This window comes from Eucyclogobius newberryi, unplaced genomic scaffold (assembly GCF_026437365.1).
Source record: "Eucyclogobius newberryi isolate DKJ021-1_F unplaced genomic scaffold, fEucNew1.0.hap1 SCAF_15, whole genome shotgun sequence".
Lineage (NCBI taxonomy): Eukaryota > Metazoa > Chordata > Actinopteri > Gobiiformes > Gobiidae > Eucyclogobius > Eucyclogobius newberryi.
In genome coordinates, this window is record NW_027315779.1 from 5,599,798 (window position 1) to 5,624,922 (window position 25,125).

The following is a 25,125-nucleotide window of genomic DNA, read 5'->3' on the forward strand; positions in this document are numbered from 1 at the left end:
CAGGTCTCTGTGAAAATCAAGACGCTGCTGTCCCTATAAATCCTCTGGGACCGCATGAGGCTCGCTATTTCCGTCATTTTATTTTGAAGGGACCTCACGTTACCCATGACTACGGCGGGAACCGACTTCCTGTTTGTCCCTCTCTTCTCTCGGAGTTTACGTCCAGCCCGTCTGCCTCGTTGCGTTTTCCTTAGGATGTCCGCCGGGATAACGTGACGATCTCCGGGTAAGACGACTGTTCTCCGCAGTTTCATGAGTTCCTCCTTTGTGTAAACGCGGTACGGCGCCGGCCGGGGGGCGGGGCCGGAGCCGGGGGGCGGGGCCGGAGCCGGGGGACTCAGAGCCAAGACACATCGCAACGACACGACGAAAACACTCAATCCAGCCGAATAAAGTCAAAACAAGTTAATTTAAAGCGATTCCAGTGCGTGTCCCGATCGTTCGTGAAGTTCCTCTTTCATATAAACGTGTATATAAACGTGTACCGACGACACGCCGTACTTTAGCGCGGCCGGAGGGCGCGGGGGGCTGGTGGGCTCGCTCGGAGCTAGCTCACGTCACAACAACACAACGAAAAACGCTCAAATCCAGCCGAAAAAAGTCAAAAACAGTTGAATTAAAAAACTATTCCAGCGCGTGTCCCTATCGTACAGTAAAATAGAAAAAAATATACTAACTATATTTACAAAATATAGGAGATAAAGCACAATAAGTGTGAGAAAGAAGAGAGAGCGTTTACACCGGGCTGCCAGCTGTACCAGCGCCTTCTGACGTATCGATTGTAAAGTATTGTATTATATTGTATTGTATTGTATTGTAAAGATTGTATTGTAAAGTGTCTAATGTAGTTTTCTTTTTTTACAGTAATATCAATAGATAGAACCAATTTATGTGAAACACCATGACATTTCCCTTTGCCCCATATCTCAATGGGGTCTTACCTGGTTAAATAAAGGTTAATACATAAATAAATACAATTTAAAATGTGTATTGAATGAATAGATAATAGACAGCCTTTTGTGTTCTGTGAATGGTTTGTAGAAACGACTCCGGCTCCACTTTGCCAGAAAGTGCTCGGCTGGTGCGTTTGGTTTGCCCCTGGATTAGTGTAACTTATGTAAGCAGACATAATTCATTAGGCAGTCATCATTAAACCCCTTCATGTCGTGTGTCCCTCTCAGGCAAACTTGGCCGACTTCGGGGATAACCAGTGGGTGACGTGTTTCCAGGAGACAGCAGAGGTCCTGCTGGGTCACAGTGCACAGCGTCTGGGCCAGCTCAGAGACACAGTGAGTCTCAATACACAACACTGTCATCCCACAGTGACATGACAGGAACATTTATGGCCACATAAAGGGCATTTTTTAAAGTGTACTATTAAACTTTTCTACTGGAGGGCCTGCTACCTTCTCATCTCCATGGAAATGTTATGGCTTTGCCTGGAATGTTCCACAATATCTCATTAAAAATATCAAGCTTTCATTCAATTACAGTCTTTTATCTTCTAAAGAACACCTTGTGAGGGGAGTCCCCTTTCCACAGATCTGACCCGTAATTTGGTTTGATGGTGTCATCTGCTTGTCGATAAGTTTAATGACACACAGTGGAACCTTTCTGGCAAATCTAAAGTATCTCCATGAATAAAAGCAGTTGGCAGTCCCTCCCACTGAAAGCTTAAATCATTATATAAATACATAATATAGGCACAATTTCAAAAACTTTCCACTACGTATAAGATATCATATTTTTGTATTAGTTAATTGACATAACAAGTACATATTTTAAAGTATCACTACTTCAGGAAGACGTTCACACCCTAGTATGAGAAGCCTCACACTCTTTAGATACTTTAGATACCCTTCTACAGTGTCTCACATGAAGCGAGTTCAAGTCCAGATGTGACAGGAAATGGCCTCTCTGTCGGGTAGCGGATCACAGGCCAAGACTTCACATTTACCGCTTGTTCTGCTGCGTTTCCCCCAGGACGAGGAAGCATTTAACGAAATCTTCCAGAAAGCCAACTTCACATCGCACATCTTTAAAAACAGAGTGAAGCTGGAGACATACAACGTGAGTACTTTAAAAAAAAATAGAAACATCCAACACAATGCTGTTTAGATTCCTGAACACAAAAGGCTCTAAATAATAATAGCTTACTGTGGGAACATTATTGTCCTCCTGGCTATAGAAAATTTGAGCCATAACAGCATGATTGGTTTGGGCTTGTCACGGAAAGACTGCGATTGTGACAGCGCTGAATGAAAACACAATGATAATTTCCCCCATACACTAATAATAGTTGGGTTTGAATGGCTTTCAGCATAACCAGACGAACAAGCAGCCGTTGTTGTAAAATATTCTAATTTACTGTGGATGCCTCACAATATTGCAGGGAGTAAAAGGTAAAGAGGCACAGAGGGGTTGTGTTTTTAAAATTGGGCTATTTGGGGAAGAAAGACTGCTTTAGTGACAATAGTATGCAATTGTGGTTCATTACAAGTTCAGGGGCTTTGCAGTAGATAATAAACAATCACAGTATTTATTTTTTTTTCAATAATGAATAGGGATAAAAACAATACATTATTAGTTTAGTTTATTGTTGTTTAAAGCAGCGGCCATGTGTAAACACATTCATCTAATTCAAGAAGGTATGTTAGCCAAAGCTACTTTCCATCTGTAGTCCGCGGGCAGGTGAGCCTTATACGCCAACAATACTACAGTGCATTTGGGATGTATTCACAGCGCTTCACTTTTTCCACGTTTTGTTTGAGCTACAGGACAACTCTGAGAATGTCTTTGAGTGGCTCAGCCAGAGCCTAGCCTCTGGAGAGATCCTAACCTATTAGGTTAGGATCTCTCCAGAGGCTCCATTAGGCTCCCAACCCCAAACCTATTGGGGTTGGGAGGTTCTGCAGAGAAGAATGGGAGGAACTGCCCATAAATAGGTGTTGCAAGCTTATATTGCGCAAAGGCTGTGAATACAATTCCAATGACGTTCTTTCATGTTGTCATTATGGGGTATTGTTTGTAAAATTTTGAGACGAATAATTAAATAGATCCTTTTTGGAATAAGGCTGTAACATAACAAAATGTGGATAAAGTGAAGCGCTGTGAATAATTCCGAATGCACTGTATGTGCAATGATAAAATCAGTGCTGACAAAGCTGACCCTCCAAAAGGACTTTTCTGGCATTTCAAGAAAAATCCATCAGATCAAGAGAGAGTTTGAGCCTGCTGGGGAGCGTCTTCCATTCTTTAATGCCTTTGTATGAGAAGGCTGTCAGTGCAAAGGCTGAGCTGATTTTACATACATTTTACAGACGAACATGGACTATGTTTCTGTTTTGCAGTGCAGAGAGTGATCTGGATCTGTTACCATAACTACACGTTGATTGACCGATAGAAATAATCACTGATTCGGCAGAGCTGTGGCGCCCCTCGGCTTTCACAGAGGGCTTATAGGTTAATACTATTTTGTTAATGCCTGGCAGGGCCCACAGGCCGAATAGAGACCTTAGATAGACAGAGCGTGGCCTGTGGGCCGCACTTTGCTCACCTCTGTTCTACAGAGAAGCCTTTCAGCCTATCTGGATGGAGATAAATAAATGCATGTACTCCCTGATAGAAATTATTTTGCGTTGTCTTTTAATTATGAGAAGTGTTGTAAGGGAGCCATGCATTTTTAAGGAGCATGCCTAACGTTATTAGCTCCACTGAACTGTAGACTCACAAAACACAAGAGTGTTCCCACACACTGCAGTCACATAACACGGATCCAGAATCGCCTCAATTAGTGATGAGGGAGCCGTGATGTAGCCGGTGCACTTCGCATAGAAAACAAATACAGCTGCGGATTCATTTCTCTTAATTAGCCGATAATTAGCATTTAGCTATCGTCTGTCTAAGCCTAATTAGCTAAATTATTTAGCGGCTAATTTGTTACTCAGGACACATACCAAGGCTGAGGGTGCCGTGATTGAGCTGTCGGATGAGTTCACATCGTGTCCTGGAGAAAAGGGACCCGCTCCTTCACTCCACTGCACATTTGTGTCGCTCGGGTCGAATTGTGGATGCTCCGAGAGGAACGCTGGCTGCACACTGCAGCTGTGCGGGAGAAATAAACTAATAAAATACAATATACACTCTAATAAATGGGTTGAGGGTCAATATTGACATTTTTATTTTATTTGATTATGATCTCGATGTCTATATCGTATATATATAGTTGAAGTGCAGGAATGTCACTTTATATACTTAGAAGATTGACTTTTATTTTAAATCAGGCCTTATTACAGCTTTTTTGTAATTGTTTATCATAGACGATGATGGCCTGTTGATGGCCTTTCATTAGCACAGTTGGAGATATGGTTGTAAAGGTGTTAATGATGCGTTCCTTCAGATATTTATGTCTCGTATCTTTACCTGATACACCATGGCCTTCAAGTAGAATAGAAGTCAAGAAGGGAGAGGTCTGGGGATCCGGGAGGCCACTCCACGGGACCACGCAGACCAATCCTATGTATGGTAACTTATGGCCCACCCTGTATTGTTGAGAGCATGTCTGTTCAACTTAATTTTCCACAGGGCAAGATATTCCTAGGCCCAAGTCCTCTGGGCCGGAGGTGGATTCAATCATTTGGAGGGCCTTATTTTGCCCCCGGGTCTTATGTTTGTTTAATGCTCAGTTTTCCAAATGTTGAAATCAGTGGTAATATTTAGAAGTCGTTTTTAGAATTATTTCAAATAAACTACTACTACTTTTGGCCAATTAATGGAACAGGTTGTGTAAGGAATAAAGAGGCGGCCTAATGATGTGTGAGACGGTTTCACAGTTTGCACCAATTGAGATGTTTATGCGACGGAAACTTTTATCTTGTTTGTTTCACTTTTCTCTTCTCATTTGCATCTAACTGCTGTGCCACAAGTACATAATTGTATACACGTTCTTTTGTCCTTTATCAATATTGCTGCAATAAACCAACAAAGAAATGTTTGTCAGACTGATTCGGCGGCATGTGACCTGCTAAAGGATTGAAGTTCCTTAAACATTTTGATCTGTTTAGCATATGAACATACCTAGTGATTGTTAGTCAAAGTTTTATTTCAAAGTATGTGATTGAAGAAAGTGGTGCCATGAACATCTAAGATCCTGTTTGTAGCGCTGCCGTGTTATTTTGCTTTTAGAGCTTTGAACAAAAAGTGAGGAAAAAACATCAGACATTTAGCTCTGCGTCTGAGCGGAAATAGAGCAATATAGTGAAATGCCAGAGCTTACTTAACAAGATTAATGAAGTAACAACAGTTGGGTATTAGTCATTTTTCAAAAAGATAGGAAGTAGCAACGCCGTTAGAATATTTCTGCATAAACAGTTCACTTTATGCCTTATTAATAAAAACAATGACAGACAGCTTTCAAAAGTAAAAGCTGTGTGCATTAAAGGGCTCTTAATGTTCTCAGTCATTTCTGAAAGCTTAAAGACTTGCAGTAAACAGGATGTTGATGCTTTATATTGTCAGAAAAAAATACTTCCTCTGTGTTTTGGTAAATATAAGTTTGCTCTGTGGTCTGGACTTGCTTTTCACTTGCAAATAGCTTTGTTTTTTAAAGGTGCGCTGTGCAATGGAAAACATACATTTTTACTTTGTTAGTAACTTTCCCATAGATCTGACCTGTAACCAGTTTTCCCGGTGGACCGGTGCACCCCAGACATGGCCCACAGACATGGCCCACACAGACATGGCCCACAGACATGGCCCACACAGACATGGCCCACACAGACATGGCCCACAGACATGGCCCACACAGACATGGCCCACACAGAAATGGCCCACACAGACATGGCCCACAGACATGGCCCACAGACATGGCCCACAGACATGGCCCCCAGACAACCAGACATGGCCCCCAGACATGGCCCCCAGACATGGCCCACACAGACATGGCCCACACAGACATGGCCCACACAGACATGGCCCACACAGAAATGGCCCACACAGACATGGCCCACACAGACATGGCCCACACAGACATGGCCCACAGACATGGCCCACAGACATGGCCCACAGACAACCAGACATGGCCCCCACAGACATGGCCCACACAGACATGGCCCACACAGACATGGCCCACACAGACATGGCCCACACAGACATGGCCCCCAGACATGGCCCACACAGACGTGGCCCACAGACATGGCCCACACAGACATGGCCCACACAGACATGGCCCACACAGACATGGCCCACACAGACATGGCCCACAGAGACATGGCCCACAGTGACATGGCCCACACAGACATGGCCCACACAGACATGGCCCACACAGACATGGCCCATACAGACATGGCCCCCAGACATGGCCCACACAGACATGGCCCACACAGACATGGCCCACACAGACATGGCCCACACAGACATGGCCCACACAGACATGGCCCACAGACATGGCCCACACAGACATGGCCCACACAGACATGGCCCACAGACATGGCCCCCAGACAACCAGACATGGCCCCCAGACATGGCCCACAGACATGGCCCACACAGACATGGCCCACAGACATAGCCCACAGACATGGCCCCCAGACAACCAGACATGGCCCCCAGACATGGCCCCCAGACATGGCCCCCAGACATGGCCCACACAGACATGGCCCACACAGACATGGCCCACACAGACATGGCCCACACAGAAATGGCCCACACAGACATGGCCCACACAGACATGGCCCACACAGACATGGCCCACAGACATGGCCCACACAGACATGGCCCACAGACATGGCCCACACAGACATGGCCCCCAGACAACCAGACATGGCCCACACAGACATGGCCCACACAGACATGGCCCACACAGACATGGCCCCCAGACATGGCCCACAGACATGGCCCCCAGACATGGCCCCCAGACATGGCCCACACAGACATGGCCCACAGACATGGCCCCCAGACATGGCCCACAGACATGGCCCACAGACATGGCCCACAGACATGGCCCCCAGACATGGCCCCCAGACATGGCCCACACAGACATGGCCCACAGACATAAAACATACGTTACCTCATCAAAGGAGCAAAAGTTACACAAAACATGAGTTCAGATGTTTACGTCTGTGAAGCCTGGAGTGTTTAGGGACCACTTTAGACCACCTCTTCACTGCAAAAAAAACTTTTATTCATGTAGTAATTCAATTTAAATCGTTAAACTTTGATTTATATACCAATTACAAATAAACTGTAAAATACTTAGCGTTTTGTTTTATAGTACTAGCATTGGCTGATATTGTAATTAAAAAAATATAAAACCTTAAAGCATTTGGGTGTGAGTAACCAAAGACAAAATCCCTGCAGTTACATATGAATTAATACACACACAAAATAAGTTAGTAAGCTGATCTTATTGAAACGATCAGTTGTAATAAATTAAATAAACAATAATAATGATTTTTAAAATGTAAAATAAAATTGCTGAATTGCCGGATAACTGTGGTCCTGGTCGGGGGCTCGTCCAGACCAAAGTCCAAGGCTGATTTTTTTTTTTCTCAGTCCAGCCCTGCCTGTAACTTGGCCTGGTGACATCACCTGCTTGTCTCCATGGAGATAAGTTAAATACTATACTGTGAAACATTCCAGGCAATGCAATAGCATCTCCATAGAGATGAACAAGGGTAGTCTTCACCAGGGGAGACGCTTCTTCCATAACATTGACCTACCACATATGTTATTTTGTTGAGCAGTTATTGTACCAGGTGCTTTATAATAGCATACAATGGAAAAATAAACGTCTCAATGTGCATTAGAACCACTTTTGTTATAACTTTGTGCATTTTTATGCCAGTTTCAGTTCGGTTTTAAACATAGGACACATGGAGGAGGACTAGTCTATTTTACCCCATGTATTATAGATGAACTGAGACAGGGTTACTTCAGGACTTCAGCAACACCGTTGTGCTTGCTGTCTTTTCACGTGTCTCTGAAGAAGAAGGTCTTTGGCACAAATCTAACCTAGCACAACCTAAAACAGATGATTGAAATTTCATATTTTTCATTTGCGTTTGTTTCTAACACTATCAAACGTTGATAGCCGACTGGGGTTGCGTTTACACTCGCACATGAATCACAATAAAATAGGGATTAAACCTGAAATGAAAACCTGTACTGGACCAAAGCAAATCCGGTGATGTTTTATGGACTTAAAAACTGCTTAGGAGAGTGGTGCCCTGCTAAGCAGTAGCACATATGCCAGGCTCTGTGCTGCCCGGTCTAAGCAATGTCGGATCAATTCCCAGCTCCAACAATTTATCCTGTTTTCACCCCTATTTCACGCTACACTGCCCTGTCTAATAAAGCCTGCAAGCCCAAAAAATAATTCCAATGGCCAGGTGAAGTCTGGCTTGCTACCTGTAAAGCAACTATCACGGGGAAAATTGAAACGGAGTGATTTCTGATGCTCAAGATGACAGGATTAATAAAACAAGTGTGAAAGAAGCTAACTACAACTCCAGGTTTGTTTTTGATGAGGGAGCAATAATAAAACATAATTCAACCATTTTAAAGTACATTTTGTATGTTATGTGTCCTTTACACCAGCCCTGGGTTCCCCCTGCAACATCTACTCCCACTAAAGATTCATCATTCTCCTTCTCATCTCCACTCTCACCCATGGGCCTTCCCAGCCATTTTGAAAGTCTGATCAAATCAGGCATTAAGATGGCTCCACTCACGCCCAATATAGCAAGGGCTATGCCGACTACACCAACAAAAGCCCCACCACCCATCCCCCCTCGCCTCTCACCTGGTCCCAAACTCTCCTTGGCTACAAAAGCCCCACCACCCATCCAACCTCGCCTTTTACCTGGTATCTCCCATAGCTAGGATGCACTGGGTCTCAGCGTTGCCGGGACTTATTGTCACATTAAAAATCAAACCAACCCGGGGCCCTATGTAAAAAGAGCCCCCCCTAGTGCTATTTCTGCAGTCACATCATCACACAGATGGAAAAACAAAATGCGAGTCAGGCCCAATCTGAGAAATGTGATTCATATTCCCTGTGAAAAGATAAAGCCCAGTCCCACTGAAACTAGTCTGAAACTTGCTGTGCTAAATGTCAGATCCTTATGTAACAAATCTCTCTTAATTAATAATTTTATTTCCTCTTATAATCTTGATTTTATGTTTTTAACTGAAACGTGGCTTGACAAAAACACAGGAAATGTAGTTCTGATAGAATCTGCTCCACCCAACTTTAAGTTTGAATCTGAAACACGAGAAAACAAAAAAGGGGGTGGAGTCTGTGCTGTCTTTAGAGATGAAATAATTACCCGCAGGTTGTCTTTTGGGGTGTTTTCATCATTTGAGTATGTATCCTTTAAAATGGAGCTAAAACGGTCTCCATCCATTCTCTTCATTGTTTTATACAAGCCTCCCCAGCACTGCCAAAGTTTTATTGATGATTTTACTGAGATGCTTTCAGTCATATGCACAGACTTTGATGGTTTGGTCATTACAGGTGATTTCAACGTGCATGTTGATAATGTTTGTGACAGAAACGCTAAAGAGCTTGATGCTGTCCTTGAAACCTTCAGTCTTACTCAGCATGTGAGAGGCCCCACCCACAGCAAAGGACACGCTCTAGATCTCATAATTACAAAGGGGGTAAATATTTCAAATGTTAATGTGATCGATGTTGCTCTGTCTGATCATTTCTGTGTCTTCTTTGACCTGTCTGTTTCTCCCAAACCTCCGGTTGGTCCTGCAGTTGTTCAGAGGAGACACATAAGTGATGGCACAGGTGCACTGTTTATGGAAATGATAAACTTTGAAAATGTCTCATGTTCTAATGTAAATGATTTGTTGAACTCTGTTACATCTAGTGTTTTGAATGTTCTGGACACCATCGCCCCTATAAAGGCTAAAATGGTTAAAAATAAGCAGAAGGCGCCGTGGAGAAATGATGATTCGGTCAGGGCACAGAAAAGGGAGTGCCGCAGGGCCGAACGGAAATGGCGCAAGTCAAAGCTCCAGGTTCAAAAAGAGATTTACAAAGAAAAGCTGAACATGTACAACCTAATCTTATGTAGAACTAGGGAAAGATATTTTTCTGAAATAATTGGAAGCTGCGGTAACAACTCGCGTGTCCTGTTTGCCACAGTAAACAGATTAACAAACCCTCCAGCTCAGCTGCCATTAGAACTCATTTCCACATCCAAGTGTAATGAGTTTGCATTATTCTTTAATGACAAAGTTCAGGGCATTAAAAATGATATAAATCCCACAATGCAAAAAATTACCCTAAAACCACCAAGACACTTAGAGCTAACTCACTTTGCACCAGTAACTGACAAAACTGTCCATGAGATCATCACCAGTCTGAGTTCATCTACATGCTGCCTTGATGTGTTACCCACCAGATTTCTAAAGTCTGTGCTGAACAGTTTGTTAGCACCATTCACTCACATAGTTAACATGTCGCTTCAATCTGGAACATTCCCAATGTCTTTGAAAACTGCAGTCATAAAGCCTCTCCTAAAGAAGATGCCGCAGTACTGAGTCATTACCGGCCCATCTCTAATCTGCCATTTTTGAAAAGGTTGTTTACCAACAGCTCACAGATTTCCTCTTAATAAACAACTCATTTGATGTTTTTCAGTCAGGTTTTAGACCTCATCACAGCACTGAGACTGCTCTTGTCAAGGTGACAAATGACATCCGCCTGAACACTGACACGGGCAAAGCCTCAGTCTTAATTCTGTTAGATCTGAGTGCTGCTTTTGACACTCTCGATCATGGGATCCTCTTACAGAGACTAGAGGACTGGGTGGGCATCACTGGCACTGCCCTAAACTGGTTAAGGTCCTATCTGGAAGACAGGAAGTACTTTGTTGAAATTGGTAGCTGTGTCTCAGACCACATGACCCTGACCTGTGGAGTGCCCCAAGGGTCAGTCCTGGGTCCCCTTCTGTTCAACCTCTACATGCTGCCGTTGGGTCAGTTGATACGCAGTGAAAATGTGTCCTATCACAATTATGCAGACGACACTCAGATCTATGTTTCACTGTCGGCAGGTGAATATGGACCAGTAGATTCACTCTGTCACTGCATCCAACAGATCAGTTTGTGGATGCAAAACAACTTTCTCCAGCTGAACTCAGACAAGACTGAAATAATCGTTTTTGGCCCACAGAAACAAAGAGAAAGTGTTAGCGGTCACCTCCAGAGTCTCGCTCTAAAACCTACAAACCAAGTTAGAAATCTGGGGGGAATAATGGACTCAGACTTGAACTTTAATAGCCACGTCAAATCAATAACATCAGCAGCTTTTTACCATCTAAAAAACATTGCCAAAATCAAAAATATAGTGTCAAAACCAGATTTAGAGAGACTTATCCATGCGTTTGTCTCCAGTAGATTAGACTACTGTAACGGCCTGCTCACTGGCCTCTCCAAACGAGTTGTAAAACAGCTGCAGTACATCCAGAACGCAGCTGCTCGGGTCCTGACTAGAACCAGGAAGTATGATCACATTAGTCCTGTTCTCAGGTCTCTGCACTGGCTCCCTGTGGCTCAGAGAATAGACTTTAAAGCAGCTCTGCTTGTGTACAAGTCTCTCCATGGCCTAGCACCAAAGTACATCTTGGATATGTCAGTGCCATATGAACCATCTCGGACTCTGAGGACCTCAGGGACCGGCCTCCTGCTGGTGCCCAGAGTCAGGACAAAACATGGGGAATCTGCGTTTCAGTTTTATGCAGCTAAAATCTGGAACAGTCTTCCTGAAGATGTGAGACAGGCTTCTACTCTGACAATGTTCAAATCTAAGCTAAAAACAGTTTTGTTTAGCTGCGCATATGACTGAAAGGATTTTTTCTTTGCACTCTTCTCTTTTGTTTGTGATATTATTAGTTTAGAAAATCAGTTGGATTGATAATTTTTAATTTAGTTAATTTTATTGTATTTCTGTTTCTGTAATTTCTTTGTGATTTGAATGCATTTTTCCTGCTGTGAAGCACTTTGAATTGCCTTGTGTATGAAATGTGCTCTACAAATAAACTTGCCTTGCCTTGCCTTGCCTTAAAGATATTTGTCTTCTTAAATTACCTCTAAGTTTGGGCAATATCACGATTCATCTGGTTTGTGTCTACTGTATATAACAGGTCATTAAAAGCCCTGTCTCTTGTCTGTCTCTTCACTCCACTGTGCTGTTCAGGGCCCCGGTGTGTGAGGAAGCATGTGTGCGCTGTGGGTGCCATATGAGTGCCCCACTACCGTTGTTTTGGCTTTACTTCGCCTTGTGCGTAAATGTGCCCATTATATTCACACAGACCCGGCCTGAGGTACAGCGCGGGCCTCACCAGAGCTCAAACCTTTCCTTATAATGAAACAAAGTCAAAAGCACGGTGCGGTGTCGAGGCTGACGCAGCATTTAAAAACACGTCGACACAAAGTGGCATTGATAAGAAGACTCGTTAAGGGAGGAAACGTATGATTCTGATGAATTGCAAAAAGTGGAACCGGTTTTCAATTCCCGTCCCAAATGACGAATGTCAAAAGTGTTGAGCTGTGGTGGCTGTTGGAGGCCGGAATCCATGAGGAAAAAGATGTTTCCCATATGGATGAAACAAGTCAATGATTAATTGCAAATAATTGATTGTTCAAATTATCATTATCTGGTCCATCTCAAAACATGAGTTTTAAAATCTCATCAAGTCTGTTGTCTGCTTTTTGTCTCGCATTTATGAATTGTTTCACCATAAAGAGCTGATTTAATTCTGCAACAGGTGAATAGATTTGAGCTGTTAATACTGTTCCAATAGCACTTCGATTATAGCTTTAATATGACTGGTATTGTGTTTCTATTATGTCTTGATATTTATTGGAGCTGCTGCAACTGAATCATTTTGTTTGAGGATCAAAAAGGTATTCTGGTTCTAAAATAATATTAAAGTCACTAGCTTGCATTAGCCAACTGTTTTTCACTTTGCCACACTCACCCTTTTTGTTGAAAGTTAAAAACTTACACAGGACCATTTATAAACTTTTATGACCGTTTGCTAATGTGTACATCATGAGAATCGTGACATGACGTAAATCTTAAAATATTACAAGCTTTTTCCCAGCTTTTGACTTGTTTTTACTGTATCCACAACCATTTAATGTGATTCTATATCATTGGAACTGGTCCATATGAACAGCTTGAATTGAAATGATTATATCCACAATGGCCACAGTTCTCAGAAACCTTGTGACATCAGTTCTTTCATCTTGTGTTTTTGCGAAGTAGATTCTCTTTTGAGTTGAGCATTTGAGAGCGGATGGGGGGATGGTGACGCGTGCTTGCCCTTATGACGCGGTCTTGCCCCACCGCCCGTCAGTTTGGAGATTCGAGGAAAGGAGATAGTCTGTAATATAGCTAAACACTGCGGGAATCAATCAAAAAAACACTCTGGGTACATATATGAAGCACAAATAGCAATGTAAGAAGGTTAAAAGCTCTGAAAAGTCGATTTTGCATGTTATGGGACCTTTAACAGTTAACACACATTACTTGAGGAACAACTCAAGACTCAACTCAACAACAAGAGCATGTTGAGTATTGTTGACAGTCAGTCTGGGTCAAGGGTCAAAGCAGCTGTTTCATCTGATATTATGTTTTGCCTTTAGATACATTTCCACTCTTTAATGTTGCAGATCCATTGGCATCAAAAGTCAGGTAAAAACCTTCAAACACACAATACACCAGTGTCAATAATTAAGTCACAGTGTAAAATGACAGTGTTACAAAAACTAGCATAAAAGTCAACTTGAATCACTATAAAGCATCAACTTAGCAGTATCAAAAATAGAATATGAACATTTTTTACACAACAAATCAAAATAATACATCATTTTAGCAGCATTTAACACCAGACCATATTTAACAACTGTAGAATACAAACACAAAAAACTATTACAACATATAAACTCCAATTAATGAATGCAGCAATTAAGCAATATTACTTGGACTTTACTACTGATTAAGAAAGAAAAATGCTATTTCTAAAGTTATAGAGTTGTCCCCACGGAGCCCAGGACTGTCTGGCTGCTCTGTTTGGCTCCGCTGACGTTGATGTGGTTGGTGAGCTGCAACTCGATAAATAGTTGTAACGGAATCACATTAACCCCACAGACACACGCCTCCCCGAACTCGTGGGGCATTCAATACAATAATAAATCCGTACTTTCTTGACGACAGACAAAGTATTTAGCACAGATAATCTTTGCTATTACGAGGTTTAGCCCTAAGGAGGAGGCCTTGCTAGTCAAGTGAATATCAGCCTCTAAATATTTAATGAAAACGTATTCTTGTCTTACCTGCCCAAACCTTTTATTTTCCATTGATCTAAACTAGTTTTCTTCCTCTCTGCATCACCCACAGCTGAGTTGCTCTAAACCAGCGGGAGCCTTAGCGTTCCTCTCCAGCTTGTCTTGGTCTGATCAGCAGGATGCCTCATCTTTTATCTACTCTGCATGTTGAATACATAATCATCTCATCTTCTTGTTGTGAGCCAGTGCCTTTTTCCTTGTGTGTTGCCCCGTTGAACATGTTTTTGTAGCTCAGGATGTTGTTGTTGTTTTTTTATTCAAAAGCGGAAATGTCTGGCCTCCAGCCCTGTCAGCTTTAATTTTCTTCCTGCGCATGGTGATTTTAGGACGCTATATTGTTTTATTTTTGCCAAACGTGATTGGAATTATTGGCACAGACTTTAAGGGGGGTTCCATTATCACAGCTCATTGTTTGTGGCAATAAGTTTAATTTGCCCGCTATCTTTAGGTAGATCCTAAATTGAAAATACTATTGGTGTAAATCAATCATACGTGAGATAATGGGGAAAGGGAAGGCGTTTGTTGCCCTTTGAAATGCTAATTGATTAACAAATGGTCTCCAGCTTCATCTATTTTTGGATAATTATGCTGGAAATTAATCCTTGCTTCTCCATCAGTGAAAAGCATGTGTCATACAGGATAAGGGCAAAGTATGTTGGTATATGCGATCAAATTATCTTGAGTGCCTGAGGTTTTTTATTGCAACCCTAATAAGCTCAGAAGTAAGGCAACGTAGAACAGTCAGTGTGGCCTAATCATTCTTTCCAAGCATTTCTGTTGATACAAGGAAAGTATTTGGATGTTGTAACTTGTTTTTTTTAAAAGTGAAACATACGGTATCTTGAAAATAAGCTAGTGAAACCATTCAACTTAAATGTCCCATATTTTGCAAGATTTCCGGCTTCATTGTCTACTCTAAGGACATTTATGATAATACTTGAAAACGGTTATACTTAAAAGAGATGAACATGCGTCACTCTATTTAAATCCAAGCTGTTATGGAATCGTCGAGCCATGTTTGGACAAAGAACTTAAACAGAACAAGAACAAGACACAGAGATACATTGATTTAAAGTCAAAAGAAAACTCGGTGTTGATTTATGAACAACAGGGCCGCCCCAAAACAAACACACACACACACACACACACACACGCACACACACACAGTGATCAGCCACTCAACTGCCACAATTTCCCCAAGCGGGCATCATTTCTGTTGAATTGTGAGATTGCACATCGCAGAGTACCACTTGATTACGTATGTACTCTTCGTTTCCAGGATGAGACTCGAGTGAAGGTAACGGTGTTTGAAATCCTCCCCATCAACCACAACGAGTACAGCCACAGACTCATCAGAAACATCCACAAAATGTCCGCCTCGACTTGACCCGCCCCACCTCGGTGAAACAGGGGTGAATCAGAGGCGGTTATGTGACTCTGGTCCAGCTTTTTCCAACGATGATAATGTACCAACGGTGAATGTGAGAGCAGCAACAGCCGAGTGTGTGATTCATCAAACAAAATGACAGCCAATCAAAAAGACTGGTACAGTATTTACTTCTTCGTTTGTGTCCACTGACCATCTGTGACTCACTTGCTCTGTGGAAGCGACGTTTCGATCATTTTAAAGTGGGTCAGTGCAAAGAGTGCAAAGGCAAAGGCATACATTAGAGAAGTTGCACTATTATTATTATTTTATTTTTTTCATGATTGCATTGGCTGTTGTTTTAAAGTATTTTGTACTGCACAAAAAAGAAAACAAAATATAAAGGGACTATGACTCTTAAAGGTGCATGGGGTAGACGTGTCATGTTTATTTTAATCATGCTGTGTTGCTCATTTATGTGTTTTGAGCTTCCTAAATATTGTAGAAAAAACATTTGTGATTAAAGGAGGCCCTCTTTTATCCTGTCTTGTGTTGAGCTTTATTTTTAGCATTGAAAAGGTAAAGCCATAGCCAAAACAATAACAGGAAGTAACATAGAAACTCTTTATTAAACTCCACCAAGTCAGTAATTGAACAGTGCTGTAAGTCGCTGTCCATGGTGCTGAACATCTGAAACTGATATAATATTATGAACACATAATATTACACACACATGTACTTTTATGAACATGGATTATAACATAATGACAGTCTCATAAACCAGGTACGTGAAAATTGCCAGAGATTGTCCTTAAAGGGGTAATATTATGGAAAATGTACTTTTATGAGCTCTTAACATAAGTCTACACAGTTGTATTGGATTAATTTTACCCACCCCCAATCTCTAGCCTCTTCTCTGTGCTTTCTTGCAGTTATAAAAAAAAAAAAAAGATTTACCAAGTCATACATGCAGTTTTCCAAAAATGTGATGTAGTACGTTTGTAAACAAAAAAATAAAAACACACACAAAATTCTGCAGCTTTGAAAAGTGTAGTTTTTCTCAGTTCTGCAGTTTTCCATGGATCCGCTTCTTTATCAATACGTGATTTTAAATCAATATTGTGTTTTATAATTAGCAAAATGTAAAATCATGATCTACGTGTGTTATAGTTTTAAAATAGCATACAGGAAATGACCAAGTTGGACCATAACCAAACTCTGACAATTGGTTGTAGAATTGTGTATTCCTGGTCTGGAGTGTAGAGACTTGTTGTTTATCAAAAATGAATCAAAAATCGATCATGCACATGTCAAATTAGTGTAGAATTAATAAATGGATAAGATATTTAGATTTATTAATAAGCTAATGCTAGTTCTGAGTATGTCAGGCACATTTAATTATTTTGATTCCGCATTAGATATGCTATATTGTAGGGCTGTAGTTGACCAGAGAAATTCTTGATTGACTAATGACATTCGATCTATTATTGATTGATTAATTGACTAAAAGGGGGTGTGACACTGGCAAAAGCTCTCAAAATAGTTTGGATCTTGCTGAAAAACATCCGCGCATTAGAGAAGTAACGGTAAAGAGCATTTGCAGCGGTGCATATGAATTTTAATAGCTGGGTGCGTTCACACTTGCACATTCACTACGTCAAAACTGGGATCAAACCAGGACTAAATAAAATGAATCTGAACCTGGACCAGATCAGATAAACAAGGACTAAAACAGGACCAAACCACTTCTACACCAGGACTAAAATGGGCTTAAGGATCAAATAATGACAAGTGCAAAAGCACCGAGACTCCACCTTTTGATTAATCGACTACGGCCCTACTACAGCGTACTTAAATGTGTAGTTTTTGTTTGACCTGTCCAGAACCTGCAGTGTTGTACCCAGAAAACCCAGTCCCGATCTTTAGCCATGTAGCTTCAAGTTCAGGAAATAGCCGCGGGATTAGCCTACACTGTGCATAGCTAAACTGGACCAATGTATTTAAGGGACTACAAACTGGTTAAGTCCAGACTTTTTGCTTGTGTCCTGGCGTCTGGCTCAAGGGCATGACACCGTTCCCGTCGGCAGGCGCTCTTCTCAGCACCATGTCCCATCACAGAACAACACGACGTCCCGACACACGAGGGACACGATTGGGAGATTAAGTGAAAAACACTGCTCTGCTCAAGCCACTGTCACCTTTCTCTCAACTTTAATATCCTGCAATTTATCTCCTCCAAAGGTCAGGTCGGATTCCTCACACATTTGACACACAAGTGCTGGTTTTATGAAGTCAAATTGCTAGGTACCTCAAGTTGACTAGTGTTTCCCACCCCAAGGTGCACATATACCAGAGGGTGGAATCAATAGTATTTGTATAAAAATGTTTCTTTTTGGTAAATTGTACATCAGTGGGAATGATTTTCAATATCATTAATAACATGTAAACATAATAACCGACTGTTAACAAATTAATTACTAGTTTTGGAGTGAGACAAAGCTTAGGGGGTATAGACAAAGTTTAGGGGGTCGAGACAAAGTTTAAAGGTCGAGACAAACCTACTGTACAAGTCTTTTTTAGCTCATTAATTTGAGTTTCAAGTTCATCAAAGGTTCACACTATATGTAGGTTTTTACTGCTTGTAAATAGAAATTATTACCATATCAATTACCACGTTCATCTTGTGTCTCAAAGTAATATTATTTTCAAGTAACATTTTCATCATTCCACTCACCTCTAGTGGTCAAGGACATTAAAACTAATGTTATGAAAAAGGATAAGAAAATGTGGAAGTGAATTTCCTCAAATATTGCTTGAACTTCAGCTATTTTAAATCACGTTAATTATAAGATCAAACGCCATGATAAAAAAGATTAAACCATTCCTACATGAAGACTATTTCAACTCACAGACATGACCAGGTGCAGTTGGGTTTTAAAATGTGAAAGGAACACTGAGATCCCACAGTCATTTTGGTTTAACGCCTTTGCGGTGATCGAGAGCCGTCAGTCCAGACCCTCGGGTCACTGCAAGACGTTTGAGGACAGCGGGAGAGATTATAAGAAACACATTTTTATTTTTATCCGCCGAGAACTTTTATCAGCGAGAGGAGCGAACTGCCGCTAAAGCTGTCATATCTTCTTGGAGGGAATGGGGGAGGTTTAACCGTTCGTATGTGTTCAAAAGTGTGCGCGCTACAAGGACAGTAAATGGAGATGAGCGATGTTATGGCAGAGGTCGCAGCGCTGATCACGGGCTCTCTGATCTCACATCACTGCAAAGTCATGCGCTATATGTTGGTTTGTACGCATGTAGATGTGGGTGAGCGAGGGCAGAGTCGGCCAGTGTGCATCATCTACGCCTAATAATAACTACCATATTTTCCGGACTATTAATCACACCAGAGTATAAGTCGCACCAGCCAAAAAATGCATAATGGAGAAGAAAAAAACATATATGAGTTGCACTGGAGTATGAAATGCGGTTGCAAGTGTGAAAATAACAATATCACATATAAGTTGCTCCGGAGTATAAGTATATAAGTATAAATATGAGTATAAGTCGCACCCCGGCCAAAACTATGAAAAAAAAGGTGTTTAAACAATAAAACTATTCAAATTCATTTTATACGGTACATTTTTTCATTGTGTGCAAGGCCAACACTTTTGTAATCCTACTGTGTTTACCCAATTGTGTGTATGTTTTAAATGTATTTTTAATGTACTACCACTATTATTATTATTATTGTTGTTCTTTGTAGTAGTAGTAGTAGTAGTAGTAGTAGTATTTGTATTTGTATTATTTTGAGGGGAAAAACTATTATTTCTATAGAACATGAAGACTTTCTATTAATACATAAATTAGATATATCAACCAAATAAAGATTGAAATATAGAGACTGAAGGCGTCTAGATAGCGAATATGTACAAAATAAAGTGCTTTATTTATTCTTGTTATTTTTTTTTTACCATTTGATGTAGCCTCCTCCACATAATATGTAGAACACATTAGGTTGGCCAGACCACAATATTTTTTTCTTCCACATTTGAGGTCATTATACTGCATTATACTTAGTGATGATGTTTTTTAAACTTTTAAATGTTCTGAATGTTTTGTTTTACTTTGTTAGAGGCAGACGTCTTCCTGCACCTGTTCACAGCACTTCAAATTAGCCACATTATTCCAAGAGTCACAGTTGTTGTTTTTTCTCATGTTGATTTCACACCAGGAACAATTTTGCTGTGTTCTAGCACTAAATACATCGTTTTTGCAAATCATTATTCAATTGTATTTTTTGTGTTCTTTCAAAAATGATTAAAACATAAAACGAATGTCCTCATATGTGCACATTGTGTGTTCATTTTTCTAAACTACCTCATGTAAAATATAAGTCTTTGTTTTTACACTTATCATGTCCCAATCAGCCCAAATGACAAAGAAAAAATAATAAATGCCATGCAAGTGTTTGGTTCCAAGGAGGTTAACAATGCCACAGTTTTTGTTATAACAGGTCTTTTCATATGTGTTTTAGATGGATATTATGCTTAACAAAATACAAATAAGATTACCGGTATCTTTTGTGTTTTATGTATGAAAACTCCCACACACCGTCTCACGCTTCATTTACTTTATTGACATGATGTTTCGCTCTGACCTTCCTCAGGTATTATTATTTAGTCATGATTAGTCGATTAAACGTTGCGGCCCTAATTATTATTTGTATTTTTGCTATTGTTATTATTAAAAGATATTTATTTCTAACTTGGCTATTGGTAATCCTCCTTGTTTTATTACTCAACAAAGGGCTGCTGACCTCGAGAGAAATGAAGACTGTTGGTGACATGAACATTGGATATTTTTACACAAATCAATCCACTTTATCGCATAATTTTAAGCGGCGAAACTTTTCCCTGATTCTCCATTTAAACCAAGGGAGTTCCCGCTGGACCGGATGTGCGATTACAACAAAAGTGCTGATCACGTGGGAGAACAGGGAAAAGTGGGCGGGGCTGAATAAGCTCAATAGCAAAGTAAATATGCATGTTGTTTTAGTCCATAACGCATAGAAATAGAATTGTAATTGCATGTGTGGTGCAAGGACGACAAACGGAGATGAGCAGAGTTATGGCCGAGGTCACTGCCCTTATTACAGCCAATCTGAGACTCTCTTACCACACACTGCAAAGGCATGTGTTGTCTGTGTGTGTGTGTGTGTGTGTGTGTGTCTGTGTGTGTGTCTGTGTGTGTGTCTGTGTGTGTGTGTGTGTGTGTGTGTGTGTGTGTGTGTGTCTGTGTGTGTTGTCTGTGTGTGTGTGTGTGTGTCTGTGTGTGTTGTCTGTGTGTGTGTGTGTGTGTGTGTGTGTCTGTGTGTGTGTGTGTGTGTCTGTGTGTGTTGTCTGTGTGTGTGTGTGTGTGTCTGTGTGTGTGTCTGTGTGTGTGTGTGTGTGTGTCTGTGTGTGTGTCTGTGTGTGTGTGTGTGTCTGTGTGTGTAGGTGTGTCTGTGTGTGTGTCTGTGTGTGTGTCTGTGTGTGTAGGTGTGTCTGTGTGTGTGTGTGTCTGTGTGTGTGTCTGTGTGTGTGTCTGTGTGTGTGTGTGTGTGTGTGTGTGTGTGTGTGTGTGTGTTGTCTGTGTGTGTGTGTGTGTGTGTCTGTGTGTGTTGTCTGTGTGTGTGTGTGTGTCTGTGTGTGTGTCTGTGTGTGTGTGTGTGTGTGTGTCTGTGTGTGTGTCTGTGTGTGTGTGTGTGTGTGTCTGTGTGTGTAGGTGTGTCTGTGTCTGTGTGTGTGTCTGTGTGTGTGTCTGTGTGTGTAGGTGTGTCTGTGTGTGTGTGTGTCTGTGTGTGTGTCTGTGTGTGTAGGTGTGTCTGTGTGTGTAGGTGTGTCTGTGTGTGTGTGTGTGTGTGTATGTGTGTGTGTGCGCGTGGGGGATGGAGCTATAGAAGCGAGTTGCGTTGGAATGAATAAAACGCCCACGGTTGTGTCGGGATCAGCCCTGAACTGTCAGGGCCCTTACACAGGTCCAGCACAAGGTCTGTCAGCGCTCTTTTTCCTTGTCTCTTTGCAGAAAATGTTTGGTAATGGGCAAAATGATTAATGAATGATATTGACTGGTGAAAAAGTGCATTTTATTACAATAAAGATAAATCATTCAAGTATCTTACACACACACAATACATAATAATAATCAATCCTGGTGGTTTAGTGTCGAGAGCTGATTCTGATTCTGAAAATGCTAGAACAAAAAGTAGTCACTTTTGTTATAATTTGTCTCATTTCCCAACGCTAACCAAACTATTTGTGTTAGTAAAACAGTAAACAAACGCTAGCATTGCTTATGTTTGAACAAGCGTAAATACTGAATATAAATTGAGGCTAATTCTTCACTCACTAGAATTTATGCTTGGTATAAATATAAAGACCCATAAACGACCTTCATAATTTAAAATAAATATAAAGCCACATTTTACTAAACCAATTTACAACAGACAATATACTGGGGTCAAAGACAATAGATACAAATGTAAAGATTCATGCAGTGAATCAGGAGGGAAATACGTACAGATTTTAAGTTATAGGTGTATCTGAGTTTTATACTGTGAAACTTAATATTCCCAATGTGGTTTGTTGTTTTCAAATTGAGTTTGATTTCTGGAGCGGTCTATGTGGATTCTGACACCACGCTGGGAAAAAACAGCAGTGTGGTTGTGTCTCAAAAATGACAGAAAACTAATTGTAGTGCGATGTTTGGTTTAATGAGGAAAAGCGTTCCCTGGACTGTTATTGCTGTGGTTTATGAACCTGTGGTAATATTTTTAGACGCACCAGGACTAACCCAGAGAGGCTTGAGGTTTTGTGGACAACTTAAGGTAAACTTATCATTCTCTGCATTCGACCCTTTCTTCAACCAGTGGTGCTGAGGGCTGTCTGTGGAAACTCATTAAAGTCACATGTATGTACACTTTAGTGTCCAAAGCATCGTGATTGTGGGACCGTGGCAGGACAATGTGGATGTCTTCACTCTGCAACATTTTGAAATCACAAAGAGACCGGTTTTAGATAATATAGGAACATAAGCCTCTTTGTTTTTTCTATAGTGTTGTGAAATCCCTGTTACCTTACAGATCTCTGGCTTTCTAGAGGAGATACTTTTTTCAAAATTAGAATCTGAATGAGAAAGGGGTTTATTGTCAGTGCCTCATGTTTGGGACAGCACAGTAAACATGTGAAATGAGTTTTCAGCTGGTAACCAATCGTATAACACAAAATATACAATGTGTGCTCTCTCCAAACCTCTTTACAATCTGGTTGAACAAGTTATTATTCCCAACAGAAGAACATGATTTCAGATGAAGATGTATCAGAAATGTCACTGGAGTTATGAAATCAAGAAAACTGGTTTAATATTACCTTTGTTGTAAGAGTACATGAATCTGAATGGCCCCTATGGAGAATTGAATTATGAACAGCAAGTGTTCAGGCAGAATAACACTCAAACTTACTGTTGCTAAGACACGCAATGACTTGTGTCACCTATTGGTTTGTTCTCTGGTCAAATGACACCAAAACCCATCTTCTATGTGGTAAATGTACAGTTAAAGTGGCACTTTTCAGCCTCATTTGCTGCTTCACCAACTGGCCAAATGTCACTTGGCAAAAGTAGTAGTACTTTACAGTATTTTACTGCTATAGCCACATCTTATGGCACAGCATAATAAAGTGACTTTAATATGTTGCATAAGTGATTTATACAATGTTATTGTCCAGACATGTCCAAACTACGGCCCGGGGGCCAAATGCAGCCCTCAGACTATTTTTCTTTTGCTTAGCTTCCTGTTAAGTTGGTCCAAACAACAACAATTACTACCTTTTACTCTAAAATTGGACAAAATCAAGCATTTTGATGTTATACCAACCTATTAATGTTCCAAGTCTTATTAAAGGTGTGGCGGCATTAAAACTATGTCAAATGCCAAATTTTGAATGATTCAACATTGTTGTGGCCCTCGCTGAAAAAAGTCTGGCACGCCTGTTATAGTCAAAACAATTTACAATTTAGCAACTGACGTAATTAAGAGCTTTAAAAGAATTAAGAGAAAAGAGCCTTCTGGTCATTTACAGCCTTCATACTGAGTGATGTTAGGAGGAATCATGTTGCCTTGAATAAACCACCTTATTACCTTTAATTGTCCTGTGAGACAAATACTTTAATCAGTATTATCACAGCAGATCATCCATTATTTTACAGATTTTACCTTGAGCATGTCCATTGTCACTCAGCATAAAGTCTTGTTCTGTTTTTAGCTGTAAAACTTTGAAACACACATGTGCCAAACCATTAAACACTCCCTCACCTGTCTGCTTCTGCTGCTGAGATGTTCCCTTTGAAGTCAGAGCTCTTGTACTCCACATGTGTCCACAGACAGCTCCGACAGTTTGGGGAGATTTACGGACTCATGAAGAAGTCTCAGAGGGGTGTTTAGACCTGTTCGCTGTCTGCTTCTTGGATGTCTGTTGTGTGTGAGTGCAATTTCACACACGCCCACTGGGAGCAGTGCAGGCGTTCTGGCTCGTTGTCACGCAGTGGGGGACGGCCGTCTTCCAGGCGCTCTGGAGCATTTCTTATCATCTTAGAAATAATGTGTAAGCAATAAAAGGAAGTAAACTAAAGATAACACACTTCATTTTAAATAAACGTGATATTCAAGTGTGGTGGGTCTCTTAAAGTATATTTTGGTGACAGTGTATATAATACTTGCTTACATTTCTGGGGGTGGCATGTGCATGATTCCATAAATATAGAAAGTTGAACCATGCTTCTGAACACTCTATAAGATAAGATAAGATAAGATAATCCTTTATTGTCCCACATGGGGAAATTTCATTGGTGCAACGCAGGTAGATACAGTGGCAGATACAGAAGAACAGATCACTTATAGGAAGTCTGAAAAACACTTTCAGTAGAAGATCTCCTATAAATAAATAAAAACTCCCATAGACAAATAAATAAATACATAAATACCATTGCATGTGATCACGACAGAAATTGCACATGAATATGTGTCACGACAGCACATAGATTGCACAGGAATTTCACAGTAATTGCACATGAATTCCAACAGCAATTGCACATATGACAGAATTGCACATCAGTATTAGGTTAGGTCAGTATTGCGAGTGTTCAGTACTAACAGTTTTTGTTAATAATTCTGACAGCAGCAGGAAGGAAAGACCTACGGAACCTTTCCTTCACACATCGAGGGTGGATCAGTCTCTCACTGAAGCTGCTCTCCAGAGCGGAGAGAGTGTCCTGCAGGGGGTGACACTCATGGTCAAGCATAGATGTGAATCTAGCCAGGACCCTCCTGTCCCCCACCTCCTGCACCGAGTCCAGAGCACAGC

General features: G+C 41.0%; 1 protein-coding gene across 1 annotated transcript in view; it reads left to right on the forward strand.

Moving 5' to 3' along the window:
* Nucleotides 1–16,054, forward strand: part of LOC140360558 (replication protein A 70 kDa DNA-binding subunit-like) — a 64,921-nt gene extending 48,867 nt beyond the window's left edge. The window contains exons 17-19 of the mRNA XM_072445809.1: nucleotides 1,182–1,289; nucleotides 1,984–2,070; nucleotides 15,644–16,054. Coding sequence (XP_072301910.1) covers nucleotides 1,182–1,289; nucleotides 1,984–2,070; nucleotides 15,644–15,751 — 303 coding nt within the window. The 3' untranslated portion in view covers nucleotides 15,752–16,054. The remainder of the gene's footprint in view (nucleotides 1–1,181; nucleotides 1,290–1,983; nucleotides 2,071–15,643) is intronic.
* Nucleotides 16,055–25,125: the final 9,071 nt, after the last annotated feature.